The sequence below is a fragment of the Plecotus auritus genome (genome assembly GCF_963455305.1).
Source record: "Plecotus auritus genome assembly, chromosome: 6".
In the NCBI taxonomy this organism is placed as follows: domain Eukaryota; kingdom Metazoa; phylum Chordata; class Mammalia; order Chiroptera; family Vespertilionidae; genus Plecotus; species Plecotus auritus.
Genome location: NC_137773.1, coordinates 24,776,348 through 24,801,267, shown reverse-complemented (window position 1 = coordinate 24,801,267; position 24,920 = coordinate 24,776,348). Strand labels below are relative to the sequence as shown.

Sequence of the window (24,920 nt, the reverse complement as noted above, 5' to 3'; positions counted from 1 at the left end):
CAACATAAAAGTGTATATTGAATTTATGTGAATGCTACTGAGCAGACTCAGGTGGGTTGATTCTGCCCACTTTTCCACTGAAGTGTTGAGTGTGGCTTTGCGACAGGGAGGGATGGAGGGAGGAAGAGAGGGAGAGAGAGGAGGGGGAAACATCGATGTGAGAGAGAAACGTTGATCAGTTGCCTCCCATACAAACCCTGACTGGAGATCGAACCCCCAATCTAGGTATGTGCCCTGACCAAGCGTTGAACCCATAATCTTTAGGTGCACAGGATGATGCTCCAACCAACTGAGCCACATTATCCAGGTCAAGTCACTTCACTATTTTGAGTCTAAAACCAGGATTATTTGCAATGTACATGCTGCCTCACATGATTAAATGGCTTTAGTGGTAGAAATGAATTGATTTGGGAGTTTAGAGGAGAAAATGATGATCAAGTCTATTGATGTAAGGAATGTTCAAACCTGTAGTGAAATTTTATGAGTTTACTCGAGCCAAACTGACGACAGTTGCTGGGAAGCAAAATCTCAATGGACTGACAAAATGCTCCAGAAAATGGCAGTTTTACCAGTTATTTTGTGCATCAGAATCAAAGGGGAAGATGTAAGGAGGTTACATGAAATCCATTGGTGGTAGATTAAGGAGAAAGCAAAGTGGAGAAATCTCTGAGACTGGATAAAAAGTAAAACAGACACATGCTTCTTTTACATTGGCGGGTATAGGATAATTAACAATTAACACTTACAGCATATAGAGAGAGTATGCAGGAGAAGAAGATAACAATGAGGGGTTCTGGGGTTTGTGCTCTGGTGTGAGGCTGTACCCTGAGTGATATGGCAAAAGGGGGATTACTCTGACATTACAAAGTTACGTTATTATAGATGCAAAAATACAATAGACAGGCTCACATAAGGTAAAGATCGACCTTTGTCAAAGAAAATACCTGCCTAGGATATTATTTCCCACAATGACTCACTTTTAGTTAGGAAGTTTTTTGTTTGTTTGTTTGAATGTATTGTTATTGATTTCAGAAAGGAAGGGAGGGGGGAGAGAGATAGAAACATCAATGATGAGAGAGAATCATCAATCAGCTGCTTCCCACATTCTCCCTACCTGGGGTTGGGAGATTGATCCTGAAACCCAGGCATGTGCCCTAACCAGGAATCAAATCATGACCACCTGGTTCAAAAGTCGACATTCAACCATTGAGCTACATGAGCTGGGCTAGGAAGTTTTACTTTCAGACCATCCTATGTGGTTACTTTAGGTCTCTGAGTTTGTAAGACCCACCATACAACACCCCCACCCCCGCTTGTCAGGTCTAGTATGTGGCCCCTTTTTCATCCATAAGTTATATTATAGAAATGTTCTGACTCTCAGAAAGCTTGGAAAAACCTTTAGAGGTCTCCTTACTTATTTCTCTTTCTTTCAGGAAGAGATAATGTAATTATTTTTAAAGAGAGAGAGAGAGAGAGAGAGAGAGAGAGAGAGAGAGAGAGAGAGAGAGAGAAATACATCTTTTAAAAAGACGAGTGGTACTTTTTAGTGTTTCCCAACCCTTTCCAAATAAGCTCTTATAATTCCTCATTTGGAATTTTACTTATCTAAATCCTTATTTCAAAAATCAGGAAACAAGTGGAATGTTTCCTCAGAATCATCAAGGCAAGAAACCAAAAATTGTCACCTAAGAGAATCTATACTTGGCTCTTCTCATCACCAAGCATTTCATGAGCACTGCCCCAAGAGACCACGCCACCTATACAACAGCTACTGCTCTTAACTTCTCGGCACTGAAGTGTTAAAATGGCAGGTGTAAAAGATCATCTGCACTTCACAGCACCATTCAGTAGACTCTGTCCACATGTTCATACTAATCTCTTAGATATGTCCTTTGGGGATCGGCTCATTCTATGAACTTATGAGTATAATTGTTTTCTACTTGGGAAAAAGAAAATTATTAAGATACAAAGGAGTGGTTGGTTGTGGGGTGAACAGGCAGGGAGAAGATATTTGAAGTGCTGATCCTTAGCAGGGCCAGATCCACAGGGGACTAGATCTCCCCATAAACGTCTGTGGGCAGAGATGCTCCCTCTGACCTTGTCGCATGTGTGAAATCCCAGTAGATGCTCTTAGAGCCCCACAGCTTTATCCTTCATAACATTCAGTGGCAGCTTCAATTGTCCACTTATTTTTGTGACTGTTTAATCCTTAAGGGTTTCTTTCTGTGGAGCCTTTACAGGACCACAGGCTCCATATGGGTAGAGATTAGATTTCTACTCTATTATTACTGTATCCTCCAGGACTAAGCACTGTGATTACAGCATAATATAATGTTCAAGAGATATTTATTGAATAAATGGATGGGCATTTTAAGCTAGTCTGGAATCTTGTTTTAAACAAGGTACTTCGGTTTAGCCCAATCTTTAATTATTATTTATTAGCTACTAAAAGACAACTGATAATCACTTACAACGTTCTTCTGTTTGTCTTGCAGTCAACTTTGACCACTTTGAAATTCTGCGAGCCATTGGGAAAGGCAGTTTTGGGAAGGTGAGAATCCAAATGATTAATAGGGTTATGCATATGCAGCTCAGGGAACAGAGTCCAAGAATGTTCAGATTACTGAGTTACTGGGACCACCAGGAATAATTCAGAGATGTCAATGTAAGCATTAAATCTTTTCATGTGGGAAAGATGCCATCTGATTTCTGTTTTTTCCCAAGTTGTACCATGTTTCTAATTTTTAAAAATCCTACCATGAAAAATATACATATATCATCTAATTTTTTGGAAGAAACTTCTAGATTCAAACCCTGATAATTAGCTTCTTAGTGGAGATGTATCTTGAGAATATTTCATATTGAACTTGCATTTTAAAAGTATTGCTGTCTACATTATCAGGCATTATATGAACCTCTAAAAATAGGTCAAAAATATGGACATTGTGTTTAGTGTTATCCCTTTCTGAAAAGTCTTTTTTGGTTCGTTATATCACTTATGGGTACAAACAGAAATTCTTTGCACAATATCATTTAGTTTGACAGCTTTGCCCATTCATTTAAGTCACTCAAGTAGAATGAGGATGTCATTTGCTATGGGAAGTTTCCTGACAAGGAGGCAGCTATTTTCTCCAAAATGCTGTTGTTTTTTTTAAAAAGTCCCCAAAGCAAAAACAGGCAAATTCATTTGAGAAAGCAAAGATTTAAGAATTGATCTTGTACATGGGAAGAAAATGAAGTTTTTTTACTCTGAAATCAGAACTAAGTAGCAACGTTAGCATCAGAGAATTTGCAAGTGATAAGGCCTCCAAGCCATGCTGAAGAACGCATATTGTTCTGTGGCTCATCACTATGATCCGTCATCTCCCTAATCACTTTCTCACTCTGGTTTGTCCCAATAGGTCTGCATCGTTCAGAAGAACGATACCAAGAAGATGTATGCAATGAAATACATGAACAAACAGAAGTGTGTAGAGCGCAATGAAGTGAGAAATGTCTTCAAAGAACTGCAGATCATGCAGGGTCTGGAGCACCCTTTCCTGGTTAATTTGTGGTAAGTGGCTTTTTAAATATAAATTATAATTGATTTCTAAAGAGAGAGAGAGAGAAAGAGGGAGAGAAACATTGATGTGAGAGTGAAGCATCGATCTGCTGCCTCCTGCACACCCCTCAACCCGACAAGGGGGATCGAGCCTGAAACTCAGGCATATGCCCTGACAGGGAATCCAGCTAGCAACCTTTGGGTGGACAGGATGATGCCCAACCAACTGAGCCACACGGGCCAGGGCTGTGGTGAGTGGTTTTATTGCACCTCTGGATGGAGATACTCCCTTCTTCACCCCCAATACTGTGGTATGAGCGTACCTTGATTTCTAGGTGTGCAATTGCAAAGTCCTTATTAGGATCTTACTCAAGGACTCTTGTTCTCCTTGGTGTCTTTGACTTGATAATGAAACAAAATAGTTGTTTTATTGTCACCAATAAGTACTGCTTGGTCTAGCTGTCACAGTTTCTCTTTAACTTGAGATCAAGTTTTATTTTTTAAAAGCATTATAATTAAATAGGTTGAAGGAATGAGTTCTGATGTCTCATCACTCATTAGATACTTTTCCCCATTAACCGTGGGGCAGAGATTTTAGGTACAAAATGTGGCATCACTGGCTGACATGAGGTTGATCTATAGAACTTGTACTAAGAGCTTTCTCCTTAAAATGATTGGCAATAACAGAGAGGTCGCTGGTTTGATCCCCAGTCAAGGCACATGCCCAGTTGCAGGCTCAATTCCCAGGAGTGGGTGTGCAGGAGGCAGCTGATCGATGTTTCTCTCTCATAGATAGATGTTTCTATCTCCCTCTCCCTTACCCTTTGCTCTCTCTAAAATCAATAAAAACATATTTTCAAATGATTGGCAATAAAGCTGGTTTCCTTGAAGCAAGGATCTGTTTTCAAAGCCATTATTACAACCTCACGCTTAGAAAATGGCGAGGCTTGCCTTATCTGTGACTTCCTGCTCTTTTCTTGTGTGTGGAGGTCTTTCTGTGGCTGTCTCATCTTGCTCTACATTTGAAGGCAGCCATTATGTTCAGAGCCCATTCTTAAAGCTAATTCCGTAGGACTGTCATTTAAATATGCATGCCAAGCAGTGTTTACTTGCCGGCAAAGGCAAGAAAAAGTCTTTATTCAGCAAACACTAATGGAAAAGTAATTGACATGTCACTGTGTATTTAGGGACATTCCTCTGGAGGAACCAGTGCATGAAACGTGTCTCTCTCCATCTTTAATTAACACACTTCACTTAATATGCACTTTGCTCAAATGCTATCCACTGCCATTGAATAGAAGATGGGTCCATGTGGCTGGGAAACAGGTCTGTTATAGCTTCTGCATGACTGAGACATGGGTGAGTCTAATTTTGGCTCAGACTCATGTATTCAGGCAGTATTTTAGAGTGGCCCATTGAAAACGTTGCCATGGAAAGAGTTAAATGGAGGCAGCTCTTTCTTCCCCATCCTTAGCAATCATCAAATTGCCCTTTCTCCGTCTCTCTCCACCCTGAGAATGAGGAAGTGCTCTCACTTCACAGGCTCTTTTAGTCCAAAGTCACATTTTCCTTCTTCAAAAGTTCACTCAACTAATTTTCTCTTTTTAAGACCAGGAGCCCTTCATAAAGACAGACTTAGCCTTTTACCCTTTCCTGCTTGTCTCTCATCACTGAGTAGGTAAGGCTGATTTCATTCTAATCCTGTTTTTTTTTCCTACCACATGGGTGGGTGTTATGAGACTTGAAGCTAGCCAAAGTTTGCAGACTTTGCTATCTGCTGACATGGTGTCATTCCAGATGCCTTTCTGTTCTCCATGGGTGCTGACTTGGTGACGACATGACATCTACCCTGTCCTTCCTTCTTCTCACACTGAATCTCACAGTGGAACATTGGGCGCCATTAACATTGAGAGGAGAGAGAAGAGACACCCCACCCCTCATCCCATGATTCTAGCCCCACGTTCAGAACTGAAAACTGGGAGGGGTACCATTCCTCAAGGTACAGCAGAAAACCTTTGTCTCTCAAACCCTGAACTAAAGATCTTCTAGTAAATGCTGTCTGGCCCTAGCCAGTTTGTCTCAGTGGACAGAGTATCAGCCTGCTGACCAAAGGATCCCAGGTTCAATATTGGTCAAGGGCACATGTCTGGATTGTGGGCTCCATCCCCAGTGTGGGGCATGCAGGAGGCAGCCAATCAGTGATCCCCTCTCATCATTGATGTTTCTATCTCTCTCTTCCTCTCCTTTCCTCTCTTAAGTCAATAAAAAATATTTTTTAAAAAATGCTATCTGCTTTAGTAAGTACAGCATAGTAAATGGAAGTCACTCTTTCCACGACTATTAAGAACCTTGCAATACTTCTGGAGGTGTGATTGTGAGCAATCTTTATCATTAAGTCACGTTGTTCTAAGGCAGGGTTAATGGGTATGACTTGGGTTGTTTTTATGAATGAAATGAGACAAAGTGCTATGCTCAGTGCCCAGCACATAGTAAGCATCTTACAAATTCTAGTTCCTTTCCTTGCCCCATTAAGGTGACGCATCCTGAACATGCCCATCATTAAACACCCAAAGTACATTTGAATGATGCTTGGAACAAGGCATCATGGGAAGTTGTGGGGGGCGCGGAGGGGTTTTCAACTCATTCTTTATAAGAGCTTATGGTTGTCTTACTTGGTTTTCCACCCTCATTCTGCACATCAAACAAAAATAATCAAACATCCCCAGGATATTATGTACAATTTAGTCAAGATTTGTGTCTTGGGTTTAACTGGACTTACTTTTACATTCCCAAAGCTTCAGGAGCCAATTTTCTTAAGAGGTACTGTACAGTTAATAAAATAGCAGCAGTATTTTTTGAACTCCTTGTACCCCTTTGTGTGATCTAGTTTACTGATATGGAGAATATGCTTCTCAATATTGCTTTTAATAATCTTCTCATGTATTCCCAAAATGTCCCTTACCACAGGGATGTGTTCAGAAAATTCTGGGTTTCAGGCTGAGGGAAAACACAAATTGTTTCTCTTGTAAGCAGGTTTATTTTGTTTAAGATAGTGCATGCTTATATAGGTATAAATACATACATATATGGTATTTGAAACCTTTTCTGCTCATGTAAATCAAATTGAAAAGTATACAAAATCACATCGAAAAACAGAAATTTTGCAATAATCCTATCACCTTGAAATAATCACCCCTAAGGTGTTCCTGTGTACTTCCCAGTAAAATATCTAAATTGGGTTTTCTGTTTTTTATTAGCTCTGTTCACTTCTTCATTCATGTATGTATTTACTGAGCATCCCAGACAAGCTGTAATCAGGGTTGCCAGGTAAAATACAGGATGTACGGTTACATCTGAACTTCAGATAAATAACCAATAATTCATAGTATATGTCCCAAGGATTGCATGGAACATATTTTAACTGGAGATCACTCATTATTCATATTTCTAATTTAAGTGGGCATCTTGTGTTTTTATTTGCTAAATCCAACAACCTAATTGTAAGAGGGACCCACACCATTGGGAAGCCATGTCAGCAGGAGTGAAAAGAGCACCTGACCTGCTTGACATCTCCAATACCCAGGAGAGGCTGACATGGTCAAATGGCACATGGCCCAGGCCAGTGTGGCTCAGTTGGTTGAGTGTCCTTCCATGCAATGAGAGGTCACAGATTCGATGCAGGGTGTGTGCAGGAGACAGATGATTAATGTCTCTCTCTCACATCAATGTTTCTCTCTCTCTCTCCCTCTCTCTTCCTCTCTCATATCTATAAAACCATATTTCAAGAAAATGTCACATAAATACATGAACTGTGAAAAGGGCATGAAAAGTATAAAGGGGAGTGTGTGTGTATGTGTGGGTTGAAGAGTTTTAGGGAAGGAAATTCACTACCTAGGAGCAGCAGTGTTAAGGGTGAAAGAACATTCTGATTAAAATTCAAATCTTCCCAGCCTCCACGAACCTGGCCCCACTCTGAACACAGTGGTCAGATGTAGGCCAGGTTATACAGTGAAGGCTGCCCGACAGGGCTGGCATACAGGAAAAGCAAATACAATCTTCCTGCGAGGCCCTCGCTGAGGGCTGCTAACAAAGCCCTGGCAACCCACAGCATGCAAACAAATGGGCCCCAGTCAGGCCCGGCACAGCCGGTTCCCCAGGTGGCTTTTGCTAATTGTGATTGAATCTGCAGCTGCACACAGCTCCTTGGGCTCCACTTTCTCCTAAACCCAGCTCCCTCCTTACCCGTTTCTCTTGCTCCTGGGAGTGGAAAGGGTCCCTGTGTCATTTCAGGAAATTAGGAGATGAGATGGCCTGTTTTCAGTGGAAGGGACCACTTGTCCTGGGAGTGTGAAAAGGGGGTCCTGCCAGATGGCTGAATGGAGCTGAGTTAAAGGGTTCCCTGGAAGACACCTCCATCATCTGTGACTCAGAAACCAGTGTTTCTTCAGGGAACCACAGACTATGAGAACTCAGGGTAGCCTCAGCATCAATAATAATAATAATAAGAAGAATAAGAATAATAATGGCAATAGTAATAGTGTTCCTATCCATGGCATTCTACTACTTTTTGGGTTTTACATAGATTATCTCATGTATTCACCCTAACAATCTAGGTTGATAGGGATTATTATTCCTGTTTTACACTTGAAGAAATGGACGCTCAGAGAGGTTGAGTACTTTTCCCAGAGTCGCCCAGCTAGGAAGTGGGAGAGCCAGGACTTAAACCTAGGAACCCTGACATCAAAGCCTGTGCTCTTCTGGCTGCACTCTACCATCCTCTGTAGACTTCTTGTGACTCCTTTACATAATCTTGTGGAAGGAAACCGAGTTCATTTTGTTTATTGTCTTTCACACCCCATAACAATACAAACTCCACGAAGCAGGTATGTCTGCATGATTTGTTCACTGCCTCATTCCCCAGCTCTTATAATAGTGCTTAGCGCACAGGAGTGTTCAATACATATGTTGAATGAATGAAGTGATTTAGTGGTGGGACCAGGTTTCTGGCTCCTGCTTGTTTGCTCTTTTCCCATCATACCACTGCCACTTTTTGCACACTCACAAACATCCCTTCATTTAACCACACCGAATCCAGGATCTTTGCAGGCCCTGACGTCAGAGAGACCCACATTTGAATCCCTGCGTCACCACTTGGTATCTACTAGTATGTGAATTGAACAAGATACCTTATGTCTTCTGCTTGGTTTCCTCATTTATCACTTGGAATAAGAGCAATACCCGTGGCAGAAGGTACTGCTATGAATATGTATATAAAGCAGCTCACACATAGTAGGTGCTTAATAAATGGCTTTAAACAAACAACTCAGTGAAGCCCCTTCCAGAATGGAATGTTCTCTCAGTCCCCATAGCCAGAGAAGATTCTTAAGCGAGCAAGTTCACTTGAGCTGGAGCTGGCCTGGGCATTTGAAAGTCTTTTGTTTTGTTCTCAACTATTAAAAATATAAATCATTCTTTTGAATGAAAATAATACATATATAAAATATGTAAATGCAGGGAGTTCTAAAGAAAATAGAAATTTTATCACTCAGAAATAACTATATTACTTTTCTATTGCTGCTGTAATAAATGACCACAAACTCAGTGACTTAACACAAACTGGAGTACTTGAGGTTAAAGCTATTTTCTTTTTCTTTTTCTTTTTTTGTTTTGTTAATCCTCACCTGAGGATTTTTTTCCATTGATTTTTAGAAAGAGTGGAAGAGAAGGGGAGAGATAGAGAGAGAAACATTGATGTGAGAGAGCCATATCAATTGGTTGCCTCCTGCATGCGCCCTGACCAGGACCGAGGATTGAGCCTGGAACCAAGGCCGAGGATTGAGCCTGCCTTGACTGGAACCGAACCCAGGCCCTTTCAGTCTGCGGGTCCAGATTCCATCCACTGAGCCAAACCAGCTAGGGCAAAGCTATTTTCATAATATGCTTAAGACTATTATTTCCCTTCTGCCCTGCATTGTTATTTGCACTTATGTTCACAAACAGACATCACGCAATCAACCAATGAATACATAACTAATCAGAACAATGATTACCTATGGGTTGTAGAGCTTAACTAAAAGATATGTGGCAAACTTTTGGAGTGGCTGAAATACTCTGCTACCTTTACTGTGATGCCAATTACATGAAGGTATATATTTGTAAAAATTCAGTATGTTGTACACTTAATACCTGTGCACTTTACTGTAAATGAATTGTACCTCATTAAAAGAATATGGAAAAAAAATTAAACCCATACATTTATTATCGTACAATTCTGAGGGTCAGAAGTGTAAAATCACATGGGGCTGAAATCAAGCTGTCAGCAGGACTGTGTTCCTCTGGAGGTTCTAAGGAGAGTCTATTTCTTTACCTTTCCCAGCTTCCTCAGGCTGCCTGCATTTCCTGGCCCACAGTGCCTCTCTCCGTCTTGAAAGCCAGCAGCAAAGCATAGTCAGAATCCTCCCCACCTCTGACTTTGGGTCCACCTGGTGACCAAACTCGAGCCGGGTTCCCCTGAGTCCTCTTCTGTAAAGAACTGAACGAAACAGGCTCTAAAGCTCAAGGCTGCATCCCTAGGATGACCTTAGCTCCCCCTTAAAGTGCTTGCCTGAGAAAACTCAGTGCTACCCAAAGAACTTACTGTCTGTTCCAGCCGACACCAGCCAAAACCTACTTTTGCCCCATGATTTATTATCTCTGTGTCCAGTGACCTTGCTAAAATCATATTCTTAATTCTGCTAGTTGGCCTGTAGGTTCTTTGGGTTTTCAGTAGTTACAGTTATGTCATTAACTAATAATGCCAGTTTTAGCTCTTCCTATTCAATCATCTTATTTTTTATTTTCATGCCTCTTGCACTTGCATTGAGAACAATATTGAGTACATGTATGGTGGACATCTTGTCTATTTGTCCTGATTTCATAGGGAAGGTCTTCAGTATTTTAAGATGTCATCTGTACATTGGCTGAAGAAGTAGATTGTTGGGGGGAAATTATACATATGTAAAATCACTCTTTAAGACAGCTAATATTTTTGAGGATTTATACCTTTGAGGTACTATGCTAAGATATTACATGCATTATCTCATAGATTGTGATATCTTTGTCTCATATATCTTCAGATATCATATGTCCCCTTTCAAAGATGAGTAAGCCAATGATGAGAGGTTTGATTCCTTGTCCAAATCACAAACCCAGAAAGTGATAGCAAATCCGGATTCCAAATCCCACCCTCCAAATTCTCTAAGATCCTCAGTGTTAACTTATGTTTTAATTTAAATATGTATCATTACTTCCAAATCTCTAAAACCAAATTTTTAAAAATTAAATTCAACTGCAAAATCAATAAGAAAAAGTTTAAAGAGCCATTTAAAATAAATGGCTCTGAAATGATAATGTTTTAGTGAAACAAAAATCAACATGTATAACTTACTACACTCCAATATGAGAAAATTATACCTATTCTTGCTTCCCTGGTAGAGTTCCAACCACTGGACATCAGAAATAGAGATGAATAGAAGGACCACATGAGATGAGAGCAAAGGCAGGAAAGATCCCAACGTTTCTGAAGATGCACTTGGTCTGGTTTGACTATAAACACTAGTCAGGGGAAGGGAAGTGGGGTGCCTTACAAATGGAGAGGCTAGGAGGAGGGCATGAATGGCAAAATAAGAATTTCTGTTGCCCTGAATGGGTAGCTCAGTTGGTTAGAGTGTCATCCCAATACACCAAGGTTGCAGGTTTGATCCCCAGTCAGGGCACACAAGAATCAACCAATGAGTCCAACAAATTAATGTATATGTCTCTCTTTTGCTCTCTCTCAAATCAATAAAAAAAGAAAAAGAACAAGAAAAAGAAAAAGAAAGCACCATTGCCCTCTCCCCATCCCTGGGCAGACATTATTAATCAATCTTGGCAAGCTTTTCATTGAGCCCGGACCCAACCTCAGAATCTTGGCCCTTACTGTCATGCCTGAACTAGTAGCTCAGTGGAGATATGTGTGTGGGGTGTGTGTGGGGGGGGGGGCGGTCTGTAATTGGTAGCAGTGCTGGGAAATCCTCTCTCTGCCCTAAAATTCTGAGACTGGGTTGGCAACTTGGTTAGTCAGGAAGTAAATTGCCTCTCTGGCTACAGAGGTAGAGGCTAGACAACACCCTGAGCCAGATGAACATTTTGTTTCTCCATTTCATCTGCACTGGAGAAATAGCCAATCAAAGTGTGACTCAGCCCAGCTGGTGTGGTGCAGTGGTTGAGCATTGACCTATGAACCAGGAGGTCACCAGTTCAATTCCCAGTCAGGGCACATGCCTGGGTTGTGGGCTCGATCCCCAATAGGGGGTGTGCAGGAGGAAGCCAATCATTGTTTCTCTCTCATCATTGATGTTTCTATCTCTCTATCTCTCTCCCATCCTCTCTCTCTAAAATCAATAAAAACATTTTTTTAAACTGTGACTCAGCACGTCCTGGACCTCTCTCAGCCAAGTCAGAGCTGCCCAATCACTCTGAGAATCACCAGTGGCCATTTGCCAATGAATCAATGACCCCCTTAGATCGTCTCTCTCCAATCAGCCTATGAGTCTCATGAAGCACAAAAAAATGTCAACATCAAAATGTACTTTTCCGAATCCCTGATAAACACCATGGGTAAGAGTCTGATTTAACTGTTCCTTGTTATCATCTGAGCTTGTGTCTTGGGTTTTCATTTTATATGGTTAGCAACATCATTTATTCCCCTTGGCCTGTTGTCTGGCTGTCCTAGTCTCTGAGGTAATGGTCTCCAGAGATTCTGTAGAAAATAATCAGTCAAATTTTCCCCAGACAGGCTTCATAAATAACATCTCCGGAGCCAGTGTAGATGAGCCCACAGATCGCAAAATATCACTCAGAGCTCCGTCCAGAGAAAGGTCAGGGCTGAAGGAAAGCCAACTACTACATCAGAACGTCAGAAAAATAATTGGCAACCTGTTATGTGTGATTTTTAAAAAATCACCCCAAATTTTTTTCATTGTATAAATCATGGATGTTTGCTCATTTTATTTGAGGCTATAGTTTATGGTTTGAATCAGGTAAGTATGTGCATTACTTTCTCTGAGGATCTCATGAGCCCCTACAATCAAACTTAGATCCTTCTGAAAAATAAAAATGCACAAAAAATATTATTAGGTTCTTCCGTTGGTCTTTTTAAAAATGTTTTTATTGATTTCAGAGAGGAAGGGAGAGGGGGAGAGAGAGAGAAACATCAATGATGAGAGAGAATCATTGATCAGCTGCCTCCTGCACACCCCCTACTGGGGATTGAGCCCGCAACCTGGGCAAGTGCCTTGACTGAGAATATAACCACAACCTCCTGGTTCATGGGTCAATGTTCAACCACTGAGCCACACCGGCCAGGCTTTTCTGTTAGTCTTCATCATGGTTTCCTGCACTTCTCTCTCACAGCCCTTAGCACACACTATAACCACATATTTGCTCATGCAAATATTTGTTTATCTGTTATAAATCATTAGCTTCAAGAAGGGGGAAACCATGTTCCTTGATTTACTCCTTTATCTCCAGTAACTGTACAAGTAAATAAATATACAATAAATATTTGTAAAATAGCCATTGAATAAACAAGTGCTCATTATAGACCAAGCTGTTGGGGGGCAGGGGGTTTGCTGCTGATGGATGCGATGTGAGCAAAGCACAAATTCATCACATTGCTCAGTCAAATGAGGAATTTAGGTTAAAAATATTAATTTTCCTGATACAATATAATATAATGTAACCATCTATATAGATAGGTCGCTGGAGTGTTCTATACCAGAGAAATGGCTGGGTGCTAGGGAAGTGCACAGAGAGAGGTAACATGTAATTTGTGTTTGGCAAGAATAGGTTAGGAAAGACTAAAGTAGAAGAAAGATGAACTTTGATCAAAGGTGTTAATGCACAAAAAGTTTCTTTTGCTTGAAATGTACCCAAAAGTTTATTTTGCCAAAAAATATATTTTAAATACATTTTTAATGTATTTTAATTTTTCCATCACCATTTATCCCCTCTATGCCCTCTTCCACCTCCGCACCCTCTCCCCCTGCAATCACCACACTGTTGTCCGTGTCCATGAGTTCTCTTTTTTGCTCAGTCCTCCCACCCCTCAACACCCTCCCCACCAGAGCTGTCTGCTTTCTATCTATGAGTTGGTCTCTATTTTACTTGACATTTATTATAACTCTTACATGGTAGTGCCCTCAAATCCATTCTACTCACTGTCCAAAGGATCTATGTAAACCTTAAATGATCTGTGTTTATGAATTTTAGCTATATGGGTGTTTAACCTCTACATACACATGATAAGCAAGAGTGAATGAGGTCATTAGTGTTTTCATGGGGGCATTTAAGGTGTGTTTTTTTCCTCGGAGAACTTTATAAGGCTACTTATGAGACAGAGAAAAAGCACTATATACATTTCAAATGTTCTTGCTCCACTGGTGGGTTTTTCTGAAGTTAAAAACTTCTGGAAATTTGACAACATACTCTAGAGAGAGGATGTAGGAATATGGGAACTCCCAGATGTTGCTGTTGGGAATACAAAATCATACACCCTCTATGGAGATTAATTTGGCAATAATGAGCAAGAATTGTATGTGCCTTTACCTTTTGTTTTAACAAGTCTTTATCTTAGGGAACCCAATTCTAGAAATCTACACCAAAGTCAGACTGGCCAGAATACAAAAAGACATATGCATAAAGATTTTCACTGTTACACTGTCAGTAATAGCAGAAGACTAGAAACAACCTGAATGCCCTTCATAGGAACAGGCTGAGTGTCATTATGAGCTTAGGATGTATTTATCTTAGCTTACATTTGTGTATGCATATGTACACTATACCTTTACCCATATCAAATATCTTCATTTATTTCTATCTCTGTCCACTGATAAATCCTAGTAATAGTAACAACCAGATTACAGCAAACACATCTACCTCCCAGATAGTCTGGAAGAGGACATGTGCAAGGTAGCCGGGAATATCTTCACATCAGAAAGTCATAAAGTTAACAAAACCTCCTAGGGTCATTTCAAAATAACACATGATTCAACTTAAATATTTTCCTATTGGTCAAAGAACAGTCATGAACTGAGCATCAATAAGGATGATAGCATCAAACCCATGAATTCATTATTTAAATAAACTTACTGATTTTTTTGGGAGGATTCTAGGAAACCAACTCATCATATTGAAAGTGACAAATAAAGCCTTAAGCTGTTCCATGCTTCTGTTCCTATTTTGTCAGTTCATTTTGTTCACTAGAGTCAACATATTAGTAAGATCATATTGTATTTGTCTTTCCCTGTCTGGTTTATATCACTTAGCATAATAGTCTCCAGGTCCATCCATGATGCCACAAAAGGTAAGATCCTCTTCTTTTTTATAGCTGCATAGTATTCCATTGTGTAAATGTACCACGGCTCTTTTATCCACTCATCTATTGATGGACACTTGGGCTGTTTCCAGATCTTGGCTATTGTAAATAATGCTGCTATGAACATAGGGGTGCATATAATCTTTCAAATTAGCGTTTTGGGATTCTTAGGATATATTCCCAGAAGTAGGATCACTGGGTCACAAGGCAGTTCCACTTTTAATTTTTTGAGGATACTCCATATTGTTTTCCACAGTGACTGTACTAGTCTGCATTCCTACCAACAGTGCACTAGGGTTCCCTTTTCTCCACATCCTGGCCAGCACTTGTTGTTTGTTGGTTTATTGATGATAGCCATTTTGGCAGGTGTGAAGTAATATTTCATTGTGTGTGTTTTTTAAATTTTTATCATTGGAAGTATTACAGATGTCCACCTTTTTCCCCCATTGGCCCTCTCCACCCTGCTCCCACTCCCCTCCCAAGCCTTTACCACACTGTTGTCTGTGTCCATAAGTGCATGTAAGTTCTTTGGTTAATCTCTCCCCACCCCTAATCCCCTGCCTTCCCTCTGAGACTCCTTAGCCTGTTCCATACTTCTATGTTTTTGGATCTATTTTGCTCATCAGTTTATTTTGTTCATTAGATTCCACATATGAGTGAGATCATGTGATACTTGTTTTCTCTGACTGGCTTATTTCACTTAGCATAATACTCTCCAGGTCCCTCCAATGCTGTCTCAAAGGGTAAGAGACCCTTCTTTTTATAGCTGCATATTATTCCATTATGTAAATATATCACGCATCTTTTTTATCCATTCATCTACTGCTGGGCACTTGGGCTGTATTTATAATAGCTAGGATCTGGAAACAGCCCAAGTGCTCATTGTGGTTATAATTTGCCTCTGATTAGTGACTTTGAACATTTTTTCATATGTTTATTGGCCATCTGTATATCCTCTTTAGAGAAGTGTCTATTCAGACCCTTTACCCATTTTTTTTTATTGGATTGTTTGTCTTCCTGGTGTTGAGTTGTATAAGTTCTTTATGTATTTTTGAGATTAGATCCTCATCAAATTAGCAAATATGTTCTCCCATTCAATCGGTTCCCTTTTCATTTTGTTGATGGTTACTGTGCAAAAGCTTTTTAGTGTGATGTTGACAGACACAGACAACCATGTGGTGATAGCCACAGGGAAGGGTGGTGGGAGGCAGGTAGAGGTGGGCAAAGGGAGAAAAATGGGGATGGAAAGAGGCTTTGCTTGGGGTGATGGGTGCATGATGCAGGTGTAGATGATGTCTTATCGAGTTGTACACTTGAAATCTGTATGGTTTTTCAAACCAATGTCACCCCAATAAATTCAATTAAAAAATTTAAGCAATTATTTTACCTACTTTACTTTTTCTAATGGGAACTGTACCTGAGAGTAACCAAAAAAATTGATGAAAGCCAATTTTTCTTTATAAAAGTCCTCCAGCTAAAATATAAAGGAGAAATGAGAGAATTAAAATATCACATCCCCTAAGGAATTTTTGGATCTAGACATTCAGATGATTAATGGCTGATAACAACATGAAAAGATACTCTTATTAATGATATGCCTCCTGATCAAAGATTACACACTATCTGTGAAGTAGTCTTTCCACCAAAATATCAAATCTAAATCCGAGCAAGCCTCCAGATCTAACCAATTTTCACAAAATACAGAGCTGTGGAACACTTAGAAAGATGTGATGTAAATGCAATCAGTAAAATTCAGATTGCGGAAATGCTACAGAAAAAAGTGATTTGATTTCTTCAACAAAAAATTCTAGGAATAAAAGAAGAGTTGTCAGATAAGCCATAGAATTAAAAAAAAAAGATTTTAAAGGTGCATAAACCAAATGTAATATGTGAATCTTATTTGACTTCATTTAGAAGACCCAAATAGTCTATAATTTTTTAAAGGAACATTTAAAGAACTATCATGGAAATGTGAACATTCGGTATTTGATGAAAAGTACTAAATAATTTATATAGATTAGAAGCTGAATTATCTGTGTTAGTTCCTTTCCTGATGAGACAACATATATTACTTTTATTCATTTTTTAATGAAATACATTTGACACATAACATTGGGCAAATGTAAGGTGTACAACATGTTAATTTTATGTATTTAGACATTGTAATATGATTGACATTGTAGTGATAATGAGAACCTCTATCATGTTACATAATGATCCTTTCTTTTTAGTGCTTAAAATCATTAAACTCTAGTCTCTTAGCAAGTTTGATGATTATAACACAATATTGTTGTCTACATTCACTGTACTGTGTATGTCTCATGGCGAGGAGATAACATAGATATATCAGAGTAGAAAAAATATTTTGTTATATTTTTTGGGTCTTTAAAATATAAAAATATGAATAAAAATATTTATAATCTTACCATTTAGATAACTGGTTATCTTACTTTCAAGAAAAATTTTATGTCAATATTGACATATATACAGAGTGTTCCCAAAAATATACACACACTTTAATAGCGGGGAGCTCAATTTTGAAAATGAAATGTATTTTCATAAACACTGCCTTTATAATTATTCCAAGTGTGTGTATACATTTTTGGGACATCCAATATGTAATATATTTATTTTTTTCATGCTTGTGTGTATATCCTTTTAAAAATATATTCTAAGCATCAATATACTATTATGCTAGTTATGGTATAAACATTGCATCTATATATTATACCGTAAATTATATACGCTAATGCATATTATAGTATGAACATTGTTCTTTCCCTCACTTTGTCTTTATAATATATTATTAAATCTTTTCACATCAGAATATAGATCTGCCTCATTTTCTCTAAATGTGGTACAATCTGTAACATGAATTTACTATAATTTATTTGCAAGTTCTCCTATTGATGGACATGCAAATTGTTTTTTATTTTATATGATGTAATGAATTTCCTTATAAGTACATCATGGTATAATTTTTCAAGTGTGTCAATAGTGAAAGTTCCTAGCAGTGAAATTACAGGCTCAAAATCCTGCATTTTAAAGAGATATTTCCAACTTTTCTTCAAAAGAGGTTTCTCCAGAGTAGCCTCCATTCAGAGCTTAGGAGAGGCCTACATCTCCACATCACTCACCCAGAGTGGCTCTCATCAAGCCTCGCTGGAAATGTGCAACTTTAATGAGAAGTCATGACATATGCTTGTTTAGATTGTAAATCCCCTCCCGCTAAATTTACAGTAGAATGGTTGTCTCAACTTGGTTCTAATGTTATCCAAGTCATTAACCCTTCTTTTATTTCAGCTGGTAATGGATGCTGTGGCATATCAGTTTCATACACACACACACACACACACACACACACACACACACACACAACACAATTGGATATAGTTTTGATAAACTGTTGCAATCTGACTTTTACAAACCTTGGTTTTTAAATATTGTCATGGTAAATTAACTGGGTGAAATAATACCAGTTTCGTTTTACTTCTTTATTAATTTCATACTAGATACACTTAGAAAAATTATTCCAGAGACACAAGAGGAGAAATATGATGGGCCATTGCGCCAAAGACAGGTTTTTAAATTCAAATTTGTAATTAAAGAATGGAACATTGTACCCTAACCTTGTCTTTGCCCTTTCCTCAGGGATCTCTTCCTACAAGGCTAGTGCTTCTCCTAAACTGAACAGCCTGCTGTGAGCACCCCTGTTCAGAGTCTGAAAAACACAGATAATTGTTCTATTGCTTTAGTGCCCAGGACAATATTGGTTCTTAAACCTTCTATGAGGGTCCCTGGCTGAAGATACCAGTGTCCCAGCATTGGAATGAGATGTTCCAGGAAGCATCCAAATTGAATTTTGAGAGTTGACTTGAAAGGGCATTTTAATAATTACCCTGGCAGGATTTTATTATAAGTTTCAGATGTTTTTTCTCCCATGAACTTTATTGGTCATTGTGTGCAGAGCATGTGTGTTAACTGCTTAGGGTTAGATGCAGTCCTGCCTCCACAATTTCCTAACACGTGATTCTAGAGCAAATACTATTAAACCTCTCTCTACACACTAATTTTTTTTTTCCTACTCAACATCCTCTTTTTTATAACAACGTTATTGAGGTATATGTACATGTCATGAAATTAACCCATTCCCAATGATCTTTAGTAATTTTCTGAGTGGTGCAACCATCACCATAAATCAATCTTAGAACCTTTTCCTTCATCTAAGATCCCTTGTGCCCATTTAAAGTTAATCCCCATTACCAACCTGAGCCCCAGGCAACTGCTAATCTATTTTCTGTATCTATAAATGTGCCTTTTCTGGCAATGAAATTTCATGTCAATGAAATAAACACATAAACATATACTTATAAGTTATAACTTTAAAACTTATAAACATACACTCTTGTGCTGCCTTCTTTTACTTTTCACATGTTTATGGGGTTCATCAATGTTGTAGTATGTGTTGCTAGCTTGTTCCTTTGTTGTGCTGCATAGTATTCCATGAATAGGGAATACTGTATGGATACCACATCTTGTCTGTCAATTCACCACTTGACAGACATTTATCTTATCTCCAATTCGTTTGCCATTAGGCATATGTGCACAAATCTTTGCATGGAAATATATTTGTATTTCTTTGTTTTTAAATCCTCACCTGAGGATATGTTTATTGATTTTAGAGAGAGGAAAAGAGAGAAACGTTGACATAAGGGAGAAACATCAAGTGGTTGCCTCTCTATGGTGCAACCTAGGTATGTGCTCTGACCGGGAATTGAACCCTCTACCTTTTGGTGTACAGGACGACACTCCAACCAACTGAGCCACACTGGCCAGGGCTATACTTGTATTTCTTTTAAGAAGATGCTTAGGAGCGGAATTGAAGGGTGATGTGATAGTTTATGTTTAACTTTTTGAAAGACTGACAAACTATTTTCCAAAAAGTACCATTTACATTCCCACCAGTAATACATGAGTATTCTCCTTTCTCTATATCCTGGGGGCAATATTTGTTATTATCTGTCTTATTTCTTATAGTCATTCTGATGGGTGCAAAATTTGTGGTTTTAATTTTTATTTCTCTACTGACTAATGATATTAGGCATCTTTTCATGTATATCTCCTTTAGTGAAATCTATGCTTGTATCTACTCATTTTTGATTGGGTTGTTTGAGTTTTGGGGTATAATAGTCCTGTGTATGTTCTGGACATAATCCTTTATAGGTTATACATTTTATAAACATGTTCTCCTAGTCTATTGCTTGCTTTTTCATTTTCTTTAATGGTGTCTTTTGAAGTGTGAAAGTTTTGATAAAGTCTAATTTATCAAATTTTTAATGGACCTTAATTTTGGTATTATATCTAGATGCTTTTGCCTATTCTGAGGTCTCAAAGATTTTTATCTTACATTTTATTCTGAACGTTTTATTATTTTTGTACTTACATTTACATCTGTGATCTACTTAACTGTTGTGCATGGCATGGAAATCTAAGTTCATTGTTTTTGAATGTGGGTATCTAATTGTTCCAGCACCATTTGTTAAACTGATTGTCCTTTCCTGCATATTTGTCAAAAATCAATTGACTATAAATGCACAGATTTGTTTCTAAAGTCTAAATTCTATTCCATTGACATATAAGTCTATTCTTATGTCAATGCCACACTTATTGGTCTCACAAATTTTTTTTTCTTCAAAATTATTTTGGCTATTCTAGGTATTTGTAATTTTCTTATAAATTTTAGGAACTTCTTGCCAATTTATACAAAAGCAAAAAAAAAAAAAAAAAAAAAAAAAAAAAAAGCCTGCTGGGATTTGATAGGGATTGCACTGACGCTATATATCAATTTGGACAGAAATGACATCTTAACAATATTTGAGTCTTCCAATCCATGACCATGGAATGTTTCTCCCATTATTTCAATCTTCCCTAAGCAAAGACTTACTTTTTTTTTGTGTACAAATCTTGCAATTCTTTGTTAAATTTACTCCTAAGTATTTTATTCTTTTTGATACTTTTGTGAATGTATTTGCATTCTTAATTTCATTGTTGTATTGCTCACTGTTTATATAGATAAAGACAATTGATTTTTGCATATTGGCCTTACATGCTGCAAACTTGCTATCTTTTGTGTTAGTTCTAATAGGGTTGTTGTTTTTTGTTGTTGTTGCTTTGTGGTTCCCTTATGATTCTTTTGTATACGCAATTATGTTGTCTGTGATTAAAGGCATTTTTACTTCTTCCTTTTTCCTCCCTCCCTCCCTCTCTTCCTCCCTCCCTCCTTCCTTCCTTCCTCACTAATTATACTGGCTAGAACCTCCAGTACTATATTGAATGGAGGTGAGAACAGATATTTTTGCTTTGTTTCAGATTTTAGGGGTAAAGCATTCAACTTCCCCCATTAAGTGTGATGTTCACTATAGGTGTTATTGTGGATGCCTTTTATTGGATTCAGAAAGCTTCATTTTATTCCACATTTGTTAAGCGGTGTTTTTTTTTATCACAAATGAGTGCTTTTCCTCTCCTACTGAGATGATCATATGCCCTTCACTCTTAATACATGATGTATTATATTGATTGATTTCAGATCCCTTTTGGTCATGGTATATAATTTTTTAATATATTGATGAATTTGATTTGCTAATTTTTTTAGGATTAAACCTGAATTCTTATCCTGAATCAGGAAAAAGTGGGGATAATGATATTACTTACCTCATAGGTTTGTCGTAACAATCAAATGCAATAAATACACATAAAGTACCTAACATCATGTCTGAGATATAGTAAGCTCAATTAATGGGAACCGTGCTGATTATACCACTGACAATAACTATCTACATATAATTACCTCATATACAAGAATACAATACACCGATATAAAACAAATTTATCTGCTTACTACCAGAGCTATATTACATTTATGGGTGGAAAAAGGAAGGTAATTATAATAATAGCTAACATCTGTTACTTACTATCTTCCAGACACTGTTGTAAGCCATTTATATGTTTGAACTCACTTAATCTTCCCAACAGCCATATGAGGTATGTACTATTATAAATGGGGAAGCTTAGGGCTTATTCCAATTATTACAAACATGTTAAAGGGCAGACCTGAGATTTGAACGAAAATAGTCTGGCTTCAGGGCCAAGATTTTCGCCATTATGCTATGTGCCATGCTTTGTGCTAATAACTTTACAAACATTCTATCTAATTTACTCTTTGCCATGTGACACATAAAATCATTCTCAATGTACAGGTATCCTTTCTGAGTTTCCTTTAAGAGGCTTTCTCTAAATTCACGTGATATTTCACCCAGGCCTGCCTGAAGCCTGTGCATTTCTCACTTTTATTTTCCTTCAGTGTGATATATTTGAAATCAATCAATGTCTTTTCTCCAAAATCGAATAGCTTGTAGAAGCAATAACTAATACCAGTCATGTGTCTCCCTTGCTTTGCTAGATGGATATATAAGAACTGACCCTTGCTTAGGTAGGGTCTAAATGAGGATTTGTTGCAATAGTTCTGCAGTAGGCAGTAGCTTCCCCCTGTGTCATCGTTTTTCTTTTTCTTTTTTAAATATATTTTTATTGATTTCAGAGAGGGAGGGAGGGAGACAGAGAGAGAGAGAGAGAGAGAGAGAGAGAGAGAGAGAGAGAGAGAAACATTAATGTTGAGAGGGAATCATTGATTGACTGCCTACTGCATGCCCCCTACTGGAGATCGAGCCCACAAAAAGGGCATGTGCCCTTGATCAGAATCGAACCTGGGACACCCTAGTCTGCAGGCTGACGCTCTATCCACTGAGCCAAACCGGCCAGGGCTCATCATTTTTCTTGACTGCCACCCATAGAAAGAAAGATATTTTTCATCACAAGCTGGTAGCTACACACACAGTGACACACATTGTATTCGTAAGAACCAAAGTTTCATAAATAATGTGTAGCCTTACATGTTAATAGCCTTTATTCTATGTTATTAAGCCTATTTTATTAGATTCTTCCTGATTGAGTTTTGGAAGGTTATATTTTTCTAGGAATATGTCCATTTCCTCCAGGTTGTCCAGTTTGTTGGAATAGAGTTGTTCATAGTATTTTTTAACAATTCTTTGTATTTCGGTGGGGTCTGTTGTTATTTCTCCTCTCCTCTCCGCTTTCATTTCTGATTTTGTTTATTTGGGTCCTCTCTCTTTGCTTCTTGGTGAGCCTGGCTAGAGGTTCATCAATCTTGTTTACCCTTTCAAAGAACCAGCTCTTGGTTTTGTTGATCTTTTGTATTTTTTTTTATCTCTATGTCATTTATCTCCACTCTGATCTTTATTATTTCCTTCCTTCTGCTTACACTGGGCTTTTCTTGTTGCTCTCTTTCTAACTCTTTGAGTTGTAGGGTTAGGTAATTTATTACCATTGTTTCTTGTTTTTTTGCAGTAGGCTTGTAGAGCTATGAACTTCCCTCTCAAGACTGCTTTTGCTATGTCCCATAGATTTTGGATTGTTGTGTTTTCATTGTCATTTGTTGCCATGATGGTTTTTATTTCTTCTTTGATCTCTCTGGTAACCCAGTCATTGTTTAATAGCATGCTGTTTAGTCTCCATGTGTTTGATTTTTTTTGGATTGTTTTTATTGTAGTTGATTTCCAGTTTTATGCCACTGTGATCTGAGAAGATGCTTGATATGATTTCTATCTTCTTGAATTTGAAGAGACTTTGCCTATGACCCAACATATGGTCTATCTTTGAAAATGACCCATGTGCACTTGAAAAGAATGTATATTCTGTGGCTTTGGGGTGAAATGTTCTGAAGATGTCAATTAATTCCATCTGGTCTAGTGAGTCATTTAGGATTGATGTTTCTTTGCTGATTTTTTGTTTAGAGGATTTGTCCAGTGGTGATAGTGGGGTATTAAATTCTCCTACTATGATAGTATTGCTGTCAATCTCTCCCTTGATATCCTCCAGGAGATTTTTTATGTATTTGGGTGATCCTGTATTGGGTGCGTATATGTTGACCAGAGTTATTTCTTCTTGTTGGATTGCTCCCTTTAGTATTATGAAGTGGTCTTCCTTATCTCTTGTTATGTCCTTCACTTTGAGATCTAATTTGTCAGATATAAGTATTGCTACCCCAGCTTTTTTTTCATTTCCATTTGCCTGAAAGACCTTTTTCTATCCCTTCACACTCAGTATGTGTGCATCTTTTTTTCTGAGGTGGGATTCTTGTAGACAGCAGATATATGGGTCATGTCATGTTTTCTTATCCAATCCATTACCCTATGTCTTTTGATTGGGGCATTTAATCCATTTACATTTAAAGTTATTATTGATAGGTACTTATTTGTCTCCATTTTTATTCTTTACCCCTGTGTTCCTTCTTCGCTTCCTATTTCTTTTTTTTACAGCAGACCCTTTAGCATTTCTTGCATTGCTAGTTTTGTGGTAATAAATTCCCTTAGTCCTTTTTTGTCTGTGAAGCTCCTGATTTCACCTTCAACTTTGATTGATAGCCTTGCTGGGTACAGTATTCTTGGATTCAGACCCTTCCTTTGCATGGCTTTGTATATTTCATTGCATTCCCTTCTGGCCTGATGAGTTTCTATTGGGAAATCAGTTGCTAGTCTGATGGGGGTTCCTTTGTAGGTAACTTTCTGTCTCTCTCTGGCCACTTTTAAGATTCTTACTTTGTCATTGGTGTTTGCCAATTTAATTATAATGTGCCTTGGCGTCGGTCTTTTGGGGTTCATTTTCCTTGGGACTCTGTGAGCTTCTTGGATTTGTGTGGGTTTTTTCTTCCCTATATTAGGGAAGTTTTCTGTCATTATTTCTTCAAACAGGTTTTCTATTCCTTGCTCAGTTTCCTTTCCTTCTGGAACCCCTATTATGTGGATGTTGTTTTGTTTCGTGTTGTCCCAAAGTTCCCTTAGGCTCTCCTCCTGCTTTTTAATTTTTTTTTTTTCTAGAAGCTGCTCTACTTGGGTATTTTTTCCTAAC

At 38.2% G+C, this 24,920-nt stretch overlaps 1 protein-coding gene across 2 annotated transcripts in view; it reads left to right on the top strand.

Moving 5' to 3' along the window:
* STK32A (serine/threonine kinase 32A) overlaps positions 1 to 24,920 on the top strand; it is a 92,787-nt gene that overhangs the window by 18,310 nt on the left and 49,557 nt on the right. For both annotated transcript variants that reach the window (XM_080673086.1, XM_080673087.1), the window contains exons 3-4: positions 2,496 to 2,551; positions 3,402 to 3,553. In XM_080673086.1, coding sequence (XP_080529212.1) covers positions 2,496 to 2,551; positions 3,402 to 3,553 — 208 coding nt within the window. The remainder of the gene's footprint in view (positions 1 to 2,495; positions 2,552 to 3,401; positions 3,554 to 24,920) is intronic.